At 47.1% G+C, this 11,426-nt stretch overlaps 1 protein-coding gene across 2 annotated transcripts; it reads left to right on the top strand.

Annotated features, from left to right (window-relative positions):
• The first annotated feature begins 289 nt into the window (after positions 1 to 289).
• LOC109735100 (tubby-like F-box protein 6) lies at positions 290 to 9,308 on the top strand. 2 transcript variants are annotated; one of them, XM_020294310.4, is made up of 6 exons: positions 290 to 483; positions 1,717 to 1,804; positions 1,897 to 2,026; positions 2,512 to 2,691; positions 3,026 to 3,494; positions 8,991 to 9,308. In XM_020294310.4, exons 3-5 carry the CDS (start codon positions 1,980 to 1,982, stop codon positions 3,486 to 3,488), a joined length of 690 nt encoding a protein of 229 aa, XP_020149899.1. In that variant the 5' UTR covers positions 290 to 483; positions 1,717 to 1,804; positions 1,897 to 1,979; the 3' UTR covers positions 3,489 to 3,494; positions 8,991 to 9,308. The 2 variants fall into 2 exon arrangements, with proteins under 2 accessions (XP_020149899.1, XP_020149898.1); XM_020294309.4 differs by having other exon boundaries at positions 297 to 1,118.
• The last annotated feature ends 2,118 nt before the right edge of the window (positions 9,309 to 11,426 follow it).

The raw sequence follows: 11,426 nt of genomic DNA, 5'->3' as shown, positions 1-11,426 counted from the left end.
AGCCGATGAGGGGCAAAGGACAGAAGAGATGAATGATGCAGCGAGTGGCCATCCTGAAATCTGCCTTGCATTGACACCGGGACAGGGTGGGTCAGTGTCTCTTGTAAAGAATAAGCGCACATTAATTAGTTTGATTAACGGAGTAGTAGCAATTACTCCTAATTGGGATGAGTGAGTGGATGGTCGGTGAGTGGATGGACGCCCACTCGAAGGAACCCTGATCCCAGCAGGAGCAGCTCTCAAACTCCATCCCATTACCCCACGCCATTATATAAGGACGCAATTAGGAGCGTCTCACCACCACCACCACCACCTATCTATCTAAAAGTTCCCCGGGCACCTACCTTCCTCAATCCTCATCCCAATCCACAAAACAAAAAACTTTCGTTTCTCTATTCGAATCTTGCTTCTTCTTCTTCCCGTCATCTCCACAAAACCAAGAAAAGAATCTCTGCGAAATTGCAGCGCCCTTCATTATTCGAGGTTGGTCTGCTTCATGCTTGCTTGCTATCCCTATCTATCAGCTTTTCTCTTGGGTGGGTTGAGTGCGTTCCTTGGGCTGGCTGGATTTATTCTGGGATCCCGGGGATACATTGCCTCCTCCTTGCACCATAGCTTCTTTGCCTGCCCCTCACGCGCTCCGTTCGGTTAATCCAAAGATTCGCCATTTCTCTCTGCTCCTACATGTGAGATTCCTTTCTTTCCGGTTCAAGCTTGGCATTCGAATTCCTCATTTCTTCTTGACCGGTGTCGGAGCAAGGGGAATGTCTTTCCGGAGCCTAATTCAGGACATGAAGGACGAGTTCGGCAACATCTCGCGCCACGGTCTGCGCTCCTCCCGCTCGCACCGCGCCGCCGTCGCCGCCGGGGCCCCGCGGGTGGCCTCCGTCGTGCTAGGGCTGGCAGACGCGCTGGAAGGGACCTGCTGGGCGCAGCTGCCTCCGGAGCTCCTGCGGGAGGTGCTGGTCAGGATCGAGGACTCCCAGGGCTGCTGGCCCTCCCGACGGGACGTGGTGGCATGCGCGGGCGTCTGCCGGGCATGGAGGGGCATCATGAAGGAAGTCGTGCGCGTCCCGGAGGCGTCCGCCAAGCTCACCTTCCCTATCTCGCTCAAGCAGGTTCGCGCTCCCCCTCTTCATCACCCTCACTCACCAATGCTACCAATTACGTACGTACGTACGTATTCATTAATTAATCGTGTCATAGCTTCATTGCCGTCGTGGTATTTAGGATCATCAATCGTGGTATTTAGACTAGTATCGTGAATTACCTTAGTAAGTATAGCGGTGAGAGATGGTGATTGAATAAAATCGTACTACTACATTATGTTGCTCAAATCTTTGGGATTAAAGCAGTGAGCTATCGTTGTCATGGATGGTGCCAACCATCTGGTTTTCTTAAAGCCTTCTTGTATTGGAAACTTGTAATGTTGGTTGGATGTCTTCCTGGTCATGACTTGACTAGAGGGTTGTTGGTAAACTAAATTTGCCATGATGAAGTGATGTATAAGGAAATGTGACGAGTAAGATGAGCAAATGCCAACTTGATGTATGCTACGCATGCCTTTTATCCGCGGTGTCCGATAAGCTTAGCTTTAGATTGCAGTATCAATTGGCTTTTTTTTGTGTGTGGCTCTAGTAAGAATTTATTCCACTTCTGTCTAATATGATCTCAATACTAAATTTTGTTTGTACTAACTCCATAATTAATGTGCAGCCTGGCCCAAAGGATGTCACTCTCAACTGTTTCATAAGAAGAAACCGGACTACTCAGACGTATTATCTGTATATTGGACTCACAGAAGGTATGCTCCTTAATCATCCCCATTTTGCTGGGCGCAAGCATTGTTGCTATGCAGACTATAGTGGGTTCATGCTTACTACTTTTTGGTTGCAGCACTGGCTGATGATGGGAAGTTCTTGCTTGCTGCACGCAAATGCAGAAAGCCTACATACACAGACTACCTAATTTATCTTGATATGGGTGATATGTCAAAGGGAAGCAGCACCTATATTGGCAAGCTAAGGTGATGTTTTGAGATTTGAACTCCATTCGAAGCTATGATTTGTGCTATTTCCTTGATATTACGGGTAACCAAGATCCTTTAGTTCTATTGTAGGTTGTTTCAGCTAAATTCTAGTCTGCGTTGTTTCTTTCTTCTTTTGGAAAATCACCTTAAAGTCGTAAGAAAACAGAGTACTATTTGTTTTTCCATTTGTTGTCGTGTTAAGCTAATACTAAGCGTGAAATTGTAAAAAAAAAGGTATTCTCCACTCTAGGTTCTACGCCCAGCCTCTGCATTGATTGATGCACATGGCTTAACAATGAGCATCAACTGGTCTTAGTTAGTAAGATGAACACTACGTATTTCTATATTCGGATAATTTGTTTGTCAGGAGCATTCGATGGAAAGTTATTCTTGGCTTTATTGTTGTCTGAATTGTTTTCATGATTGATATCTAGTCCGGAATAACAACACAAAAATGACCTGACCAACTGTTTCATGAACAGGTCGAACTTTCTGGGAACAAAGTTTACCGTCTATGATGCTCATCCACCGTATGATGGAGCTATCGTCTCAAAAAGCCGGTCTGCTCGTGTGATTGGTTTGAACCAGGTCTCCCCAAGAGTTCCTGCTGGCAATTATCCAGTTTCACACATTTCTTATGAGTTGAATGTTTTGGGCTCCAGGTATGGCTATTCACACTGTTGTTCTGCTGTCTTAATTAGATCTATGTTATCGTTTTGGTATAAATACGTATAACACCTGATGGTAGCAAACTCACAGTATGTTATCTAGTAATTCTGAGTGGTTAGAATATTGGTTGTGATTATTGCAGCTGATTTTATAGGTCCGTATAAGCAAATTAGATTAAATTGACAAGGGCGTGAACATAAAAGCTACTCTATGTAACCCTTTAGATGTTAATTGGCACTGCATGGTAACATTACTGTATCAAATTCGTCGTATAAACACGTGTGATGGAAGGATATCACTCATTGTCCTGTTGCATACCTGCTGCAGAGGTCCAAGAAGGATGAACTGTGTTATGAGTTCTATCCCTGCATCAGCAGTTGAAGAGGGAGGCAAAGCTCCAACACAAACTGAATTTCCTCTTGGTAACCTCGACTCCTTCCCGTCGATTCCATTCTTCAGATCAAAATCCGCTCGGATAGACAGTGCACCCGCTCAGGCTCAGGACGAAGAGAAGCTGGTGCTGAAGAACAAGTCTCCTCGGTGGCATGAGCAGCTGCAATGTTGGTGCCTCAATTTCCGTGGGCGGGTGACGGTTGCGTCAGTGAAGAACTTTCAGCTGGTGGCTTCAGATGAGAATGGAGCAGCCGGCCAGGAGCATGACATGGTGATTCTGCAGTTTGGAAAGATAGGCAAAGACTTGTTCACCATGGACTACCGCTACCCGATATCAGCATTTCAATCATTTGCAATATGTCTGAGCAGTTTTGATACCAAAATTGCTTGTGAATGAGACAAGGTAATTATTTCTTTCCCTTTTTCCGTGTTAATAGTAGTAGTAGTAGTAGCAGCTAAATTCTGATCATGGTTGATTACTGTGCTTGATATACTCGCATTAGAGTGACTTGTATCCACATGTTGATCGTCCGACATTATGTATTAAAACTGAAAGCTGAATAAAACTGTTGCTTATTGATGATTTGGTGCGGCATGCAAGAGTATATAAGAGGGTACAAACCGACTTGGGGTAGGGGTACAAAACTGACTTGGACTAGAAGTCGTATACCATAATGACTACTCTAACATCCCCCCGCAGTATCAACGACAGGCTCGACGACGTTGAGACTGAAACAGATATCTTGAAACGGCTTAGTAGGCAGTGCCTTGGTGAAAATGTCAGCAAACTGAGCCGTAGAGGGAACATGAAGCACCCGAACCTGACCAAGAGCAACCTTTTCACGAACAAAATGAATATCAATCTCAATATGCTTTGTGCGTCTGTGTTGAACTGGATTGCTGGTCATGTAGACTGCTGATATGTTGTCACAGTAGACAATAGTGGCCTGCTCAATAGGCCTGTGTAGCTCGGAGAGTAACTGCCGAATCCAGATTGTATCTGCAACGGCATGTGCCATAGCGCGATACTCAGCCTCGGCCGACGAACGTGAGACTGTAACCTGTCTTTTCGAAGACGAAGAAATCAAATTGTTACCAAGAAAAACACAAAAACCGGAAGTGGACCTTCGAGTGTCAGGACAACCAGCCCAGTCTGCATCAGAGTATGCGGTAAGCGAGTTTGGAGAAGAATTATTGAGGTGGAGACCATGATTGAGAGTTTCTTTTAAATACCGAAGAATGCGTTTAACATGATTATAGTGAGGAACCCGGGGATCATGCATATAGAGACATGCTTGTTGAACAGCAAAAGAGATTTCAAGACGAGTAATGGTGAGATATTGGAGAGCACTTGTTAGGCTACGATAGAGAGTAGGATCGGAAAAGGGTTCACCGGTAGCCGAAAGTTTAAAACTAGTATCGACAGGAGTGCGAGATGATTGACAGTCAAGCATACCAGCACGATTAAGAAGATCAAGAATATACAGGCGTTGGGAAAGAAAAAGGCTGGAGGAATCTCGAACAACAGCAATGCCTAAGAAATGACGGAGTCCTAGGTCAGTCATAGAAAATTCAGATCTAAGAAGAGAGACAATATGATCTAAGAACTTTTGAGAGGAGGCGGTAAGAATGATATCATCTACATAGAGAAGTAAATAGGCAGTGTCAGAAGTTTGATGATACACAAAAAGAGAGGTGTCGGAGAGAGATGGAGTGAAGCCTATTGTTTGAATGAAGGAGGAGAAGCGTTGAAACCAAGCTCGTGGGGCCTGTTTAAGACCGTAGAGAGATTTCTGAAGAAGACATACATGAGTTGGAAAGGATGGATTTTCAAAACCCGGAGGTTGCTGGCAGTAGACAGTTTCTTGAAGGGAACCATGGAGGAAAGCATTTTTAACATCAAGTTGATGAATGGGCCATGAAGAGGAGACAGCAACACTAAGAACGGTGCGAATGGTGCTAGGTTTAACAACAGGAGAGAAGGTTTCTTCGTAATCAATTCCTTGTTGCTGAGAAAAGCCACGACAAACCCACCTGGCTTTATATCGTGAGAGGCTCCCATCGGAGTGGAACTTTTGGCGAAAAATCCATTTGCCAGAAACAATATTTGTGTTGGGAGGACGAGGAACAAGTTGCCAGGTGTTGTTTTGAAGTAAAGCATTATATTCTTCTTGCATGGCAGCGGCCCAATTGGGATCAAGTAGAGCAGTTTTGTAATTCTTTGGAAGAGAAGTGAGAGATACGGAGCTATGAAGGTTTAGGCGGTCTTGGGGTTGATGAAATCCTGATTTGGCCCTAGTACGCATGCGATGATCATTAATCGGGGCTGCTGTAGGAATAGCACGAGGGGGTAAGGTGGGTACTGGTGAGTCCGGCGCAGCGGAAGAGTCGGACGAAGGAGTAGGGCTGGGTGGTGGAGTGGGAGCAGGGCTGGGTGGTGGAGTGGGAATAGGGGCCGGGGGTGTTGGGGAGGGAGCAGGGGTCGGGGGTGTTGGGGACGTCTCGGGTGGGGTGAGTGTATGGTTGGGATTGGCTATGGTGGGTGTTATTGGTGGTGGTGATAAGTTGTGTTCGGCAGGTAGGGGAGTATATAGTTGAAAAGGACGGGGAGAGGGGGTGTTTGCGGAGCTAGGGGTGTTGGATGGTGTAGTATGCGTTGTGAGAAAGGAAAAATGTGCTCAGCACACGTGACATGACGAGAGACATGAACGTGTCCGGTGTGAAGGTCGAGACAGCGATAGCCTTTGTGCTCGTCAGAGAAGCCGAGAAAAGCACATGGGATAGAGCGTGGTGACAATTTATTTGCAGAAGTGGCGTAGGCATTGGGAAAACAGAGACAGCCGAAAACACGAACCGCGGAGTAGTCGGGGTGGGAAAGAAAGAGGGAATAATAGGGAGTAGTGTTGGGTTTAGTTTTAGAAGGTCGAATATTTAGAAGGAAGGTGGTCATGTGTAGGGCTTCAGCCCAAAACTTGGGAGGCATAGATGATTGAATGAGGAGAGTGCGAACTATATCATTGAGGGTGCGAAGAGAGCGTTCTGCTTTACCATTTTGAGGGAAGGTGTAGGGACATGAGAACCTAAGCAGGATGCCATGTTGTAAGAAGAAAGTACGATTTTTAATGTTATCAAACTCGCGACCATTGTCACATTGGATAAAGCGAATTGGGAGGAAGAAGTGAACAGACACATAGCGTTGAAAATTAAGGAAAAGAGAATGGACCTCGGATTTGTTGCGTAGAGGAAAAGTCCAGACAAAGTGGGTGAAATCATTTAGGATAACAAGGTAGTATTTAAAACCCGAAATACTTGCAATGGGAGAGGTCCATAAATCACAATGTATTAATTCAAAGGGATAAGTGCTACAAGAACTAGAGGAACTAAAGGGAAGACGCACATGTTTGCCTAATTGACAAGACTCGCAAAACACAGAATTATGAGAGTCCCTATTACATGGTATGGTGAATTCACTAAGCATAGAAGCTAAGACGGCGGGGTTGGGATGGCCCAAGCGACGATGCCAGAGATCGACGGAGGCCAGCATGGATGTTGGAGGGGTGGCGGCAGGAACTCCATTAAGAGAATAAAGATCACCGGAGCTATTGAAGCGAGCGATCTCGGCCTTGGTCAGGTAATCCTTCACAGATAAACCAAAAGGGTCAAATTCAGCCGAAACTAGATTGTCGCAAGTAAATTGGCGAACAGAGATAAGATTTTTAATGAGGGCGGGTGCAACTAGAACATCGCGAAGTAAAAGAGGTTTGGTGGAAGAGGGAAGTTGAGCCTGACCAACACAATATATAGGAATAGATGATCCATCTCCAAGGATAATGGAAGGGAAAGGAGATTTAGTGCAAGAAGATAACCAATTACTAGATGCAGGCATATGACTAGAGGCCCCTGAATCAAAGATCCAATCCGTATCTGAGTTTCCTTGTGCAGCAAAGTTATTCATGGCCTGGAGAAAGGCAGCTTGATCCCAGCTCGGCGTCGCAGGTGAGGGTGGCGTCGGAAGCAGTGCCGGCGGATACGATGGTGAAGGCAGTAGGGCCGGCTGGGGAGTGTAGTAGGCATTGGCCGGCTGTGGTGGGGTGGCGTCGGGAGCAGGGCCGGCTGAGGTGTGTAGTAGGCACCGCCGTCGGTGCTGTAATGACCATAAGGAGCATACGTCGGGGCGGCGTGATAGGCATTGGCCGGCTGTCGGGGGTTGAGAACCCCGGAAGCACCAGTAGGCGGCCGAAGGCCGGGTTGCCAGGCACCTGAGTATGCCGGCGGAGCACCGAGGGTGGACGGAGCGCACCAGGGCATGGGCCATGCTTGAACAAGCCCCGTCCAAGGATCATGAGGAGGCCGCCATGCAACCGCAGATGGAGCACTGGTGGGTGGTGCAGGACTCGGTGCTGGTGATGTCGACGGCGGCCTGTAGATAGGGTTTTTGCCGCGGTAGTTCGGACTAGGACGCCAGCCTGGGGGCGGTTGAACAGATGACGATGCGGACGACCCGGCGGCAGGAGCCGGCCTGGAAGGCGGCGCTGGTGTAGACGACAGAGGAGGACGAGCCGCAACATGAAAGACCTTGGGGCGAGAGTCCTTGCGAGCTTGTGTTTCCGCCGCGAGTTGTAGCAAGGAACGAACTTCAGCAAAGGTAAGAGGGGGCTGTATCATCGGTATGAACGAGGCTTGCTTGTCAAAGTCTTCGCTGAGGCCGACGACGACGATATTGATTAGCTGTGAGTCGCTAACTGTATCGCTGAGTTCGCGGAGCTCATCACCAATGGTCTTAACGCGCTGGCAGAACAGGTTCACCAGGGCGTCTCCTTGCACCATATTGCGAAGCTCGGTGTGGAGAGCGTTTTCCGAGCGTCGGTGTTGCTTTGGAAGAGCTGACGGAGGGAGTGCCAGATGTTGGCAGCGATGGCGCCGTCGTGATCGAGCATGTTGAAGATCTCGGTGGTGATGCGGGTGTAGAACCACTGGACGATCGCGAGATCGTCTTTCAACCATTGCGGATCGTCGGGGCGGGGAAGACAGTTGGCGGCGACATGCGAGCGCAGGTTGCAGCGGCCGAGGTGGAGATCGAAGAGATGTCTCCAATGGTAGTAGTTGTGGGCGGCGAGATCAAGAACTATCGTGATGTAGGGGCTGACGTCGGAGATTGTGTCAGCAAGAGATATTGGTGCGGCGAGGATGGGTGCAGGGTAGTTTTGTGGAGCTATGGTGAGGGCCGAGAGAGAAGCGGCCGCAGCGTTGGCAGCCTTGGCGATGAGTGCGGCCCGGCGCTCGAAGTAGCCGGGCGGCGGCGGCGACGGTGGCGTTGGCGGAGCCATACCCTAAACCCTGGGACCGGTATCTGATACCATGAAAGCTGAATAAACTGTTGCTTATTGATGATTTGATGCGGCATAAAAGAGTATATAAGAGGGTACCAACCGACTTGGGGTAGGGGTACAAAACTGACTTGGACTAGAAGTCGTATACCATAATGACTACTCTAACAAAAACGCTTCATATTGGCTCCTTAGATTCCAGGGACAGTAGGATGGTGAAAGTTGGACAAGATCCAGCATTTTGATTGGCTGTTGGGTGTTGGGGTCTCTAACCTGCATGTGTCTGCTGCCTATATTATCCAATTCCAACCGATCTTGTAGAAAAATAATATCCAGTTCCAGCTGGGCTCTCCTGCTGACAGGGTTAGGTCCAAATTTGATGCTGACACTTGACGCGTGCGTGTTTGCCATTGTCTAATATACTCCATGCTGTGTAAGCTAGTGTAGCATGCAGTTTCTTACGTTAAACTTGTGTGGTTAACCCATGTGTGGGTTTTAGTTTTCATTTGGATGAAGAAATCCTTGGGCCTCATGCATGTATGTAATGTATATATGTATGTATATACCTGCAGGTGCTGGGGAAAATCTTGGCAGCTGGAAGGAGGGAGGAAAACTGAAGCACAAGTATTGGGTAGACCGTGGCCTCAAGTTTATCCAGTGGTGTATATATATATAATATAATATAGCTATCTCTCTATCTAGTTTATTTTCCTAAAACCTAGACTCTGTATATCTATCCCCACTTCACAGTGATGCAGACTTGTTTGTGTGGCATTGCCAAACCTGATGAGTTTATTTATGTACTCCATCCACATGGAAGGAGCAACGTTGCAACTCCGCAGCTCCGGAGGGAGGGATAGCCGTATTATTTTACTCCCTCCGTTCCTAAATATTTATCTCTCTAAAGATTTCAACAAGTGACTACATACGGAGCAAAATAAGTGAATCTACATTTTAAAATATGTCTATACATATCTCTCTAAAGATTTCAACAAGTGACTACATACGGAGCAAAATAAGTGAATCTATACTTTAAAATATGTCTATACATCCGTATGTGGTAGTCTATGTGAAATCTTTAAAAAGACAAATATTTAGAAACAAAGGGAGTAAAACATAATGGTTCTTGTTTATGCATGTCACAAAGTAAAGTCGCCTGGGCTTGGGCATTTTTGATCTGCGGAGCTGTCCGACAAAAAATATTACTTTTCAACCGTATCTTTTTCCTTTTTCTTTTTAAAAAAGAAGGATGATCCTAGCTTCTGCATCAAAACGATGCATGCAGCCATATTATTAAGCAAAGTATGTAACGAAGTCTGATGTTCAAAAACGGCACACCAACAGAGCATAACAAAAAGGAAAATAAAAGATGCCCATTGGATCTTGCTCCTTCTTCCTCGTCTCGTCGCCATTAACCATAATCCTACCTGCTAACATCGATCGGTTAACAAACCATGTTTGACCACCATGGCTCGCTTCAATTTCTACCTCACCTAAGCCCATTAACCCTTCAATACCGCCAAGCTGCCATAAACCCTTCTTCGCTTCAAGGGCCCCATGGATTTTCTTCCAACTTCGATTTCGTATGTGGACGACACATGCACCAACAAGTCTCACGTCCCTCTGCCCAGTCGATTAACTAGACAAGACTTCTCGTTAGGGTTACCTACTCCTGCCGCCGGGCGTTGAGAAATCGTCCCCTACACCGCCGATCCCCCTCGTTCATGCTGGTGATCCCGCTCAGGCTGATCAAGGGGCGACCGTGTGTTGCCTCCTCGTCCTTGGTGGGTGTCGCTCGGTGAGGAAGTGGGGGCCTCGTGGAGTTAGGCCTTGTTTGGGACATTGGATCGAGGACATGGAGACTAGCAATCAGGGCGCTTTCGGATCCAATGATAGTAAGAAGGATCCGGAGGCCATGATGGAATGCATGGGACTGGAAGAAACTGATTTTGATGATATCGTCTTTGAGGAAGAAGACCAGCCGTCGTCGGAGGCTACTCGTTGGCTTGCTCTGATCAAATTGCATATTCAGAAAGAGTATGGAGAGTTCTGGTTCTACAAATAGATGTGGATTGCCTGGGATCTGGTGCAAGAGGTAAAATTCAGAGCCCTTAGGGATGAATTATGCCGAACTCAATTTTCGTGTCTAGGAGATTGGACTAAAGTGATGGAAGGGGGACCTTGGGCGTTCAGGGGATGCCCTGTGATCCTGGCTCCGTATGACGGGTTTGCACAACCATCCACGATAGAATTAAACTATTTTGAGATATGGGTTCAACTTCACGATATTCCAGATGGTATGAGCTCCATGGTTAAACCCCTTGCAAAGAAACTATGGGAATTTGTGGCAGTTAATGAGGGTTCGAACTTCACTGGAAACTTTTACAAGGCAAAGGTTAAGGTAGATGTCTGGAAGTCGCTGAAGAATCACACTTCGATGGTAAAGGGCGGCGAGAGGCAAACATATGTAGTGAAGTATATATGAAAGACTACCCGATTGGTGTGCCTTGTGTGGCATGATCGGTCACCTTCATACTAAACAAGGTGACGGAGTTCACCTAGAGTCGGCACTGAGCTTCAAAGATATGTGAGCCATAGTGAGCTTCAGAGGTAGACGCGGTAGAGGGGCTGGAAGGTGCTCAAACAAGGGGCATGGAGGTTTTGGCAGTCGTCGCTATAGTGCTACTTCTAGCTACTTTGATCAGTTTTCAGAAGATATGCAGAGTGAAAAGGATGGCAGTGAATATGCGAATGAATAAGATGAGGAGTTGCTGAGGAGGCTTGAGTTAGAACGGTAGAAAAAACGAAAAGCAGCTAAACACTAGTGTGCAAACAACAGCTGTCTTGGATCAGGAGATGCTTGATGCAAAAAAGGAAACAAGAGGTTCTGGCTCTCCCTCCTCCCAGTGAAAATAATCAGGCTGTGGTGTCTGTGGTGGCTACGGCTACATCTCCGAGTGATGCGGCAGCGCAAACACCAAAGAGGTACCCAAGCGGTCTAGAACGAA

Source organism: Aegilops tauschii, chromosome 4, assembly GCF_002575655.3.
Source record: "Aegilops tauschii subsp. strangulata cultivar AL8/78 chromosome 4, Aet v6.0, whole genome shotgun sequence".
Taxonomy (NCBI): Eukaryota; Viridiplantae; Streptophyta; class Magnoliopsida; order Poales; family Poaceae; genus Aegilops; species Aegilops tauschii.
The sequence above is the reverse complement of the archived record's forward strand: the minus strand, read 5'-3'. Positions and strand labels throughout refer to the sequence as shown.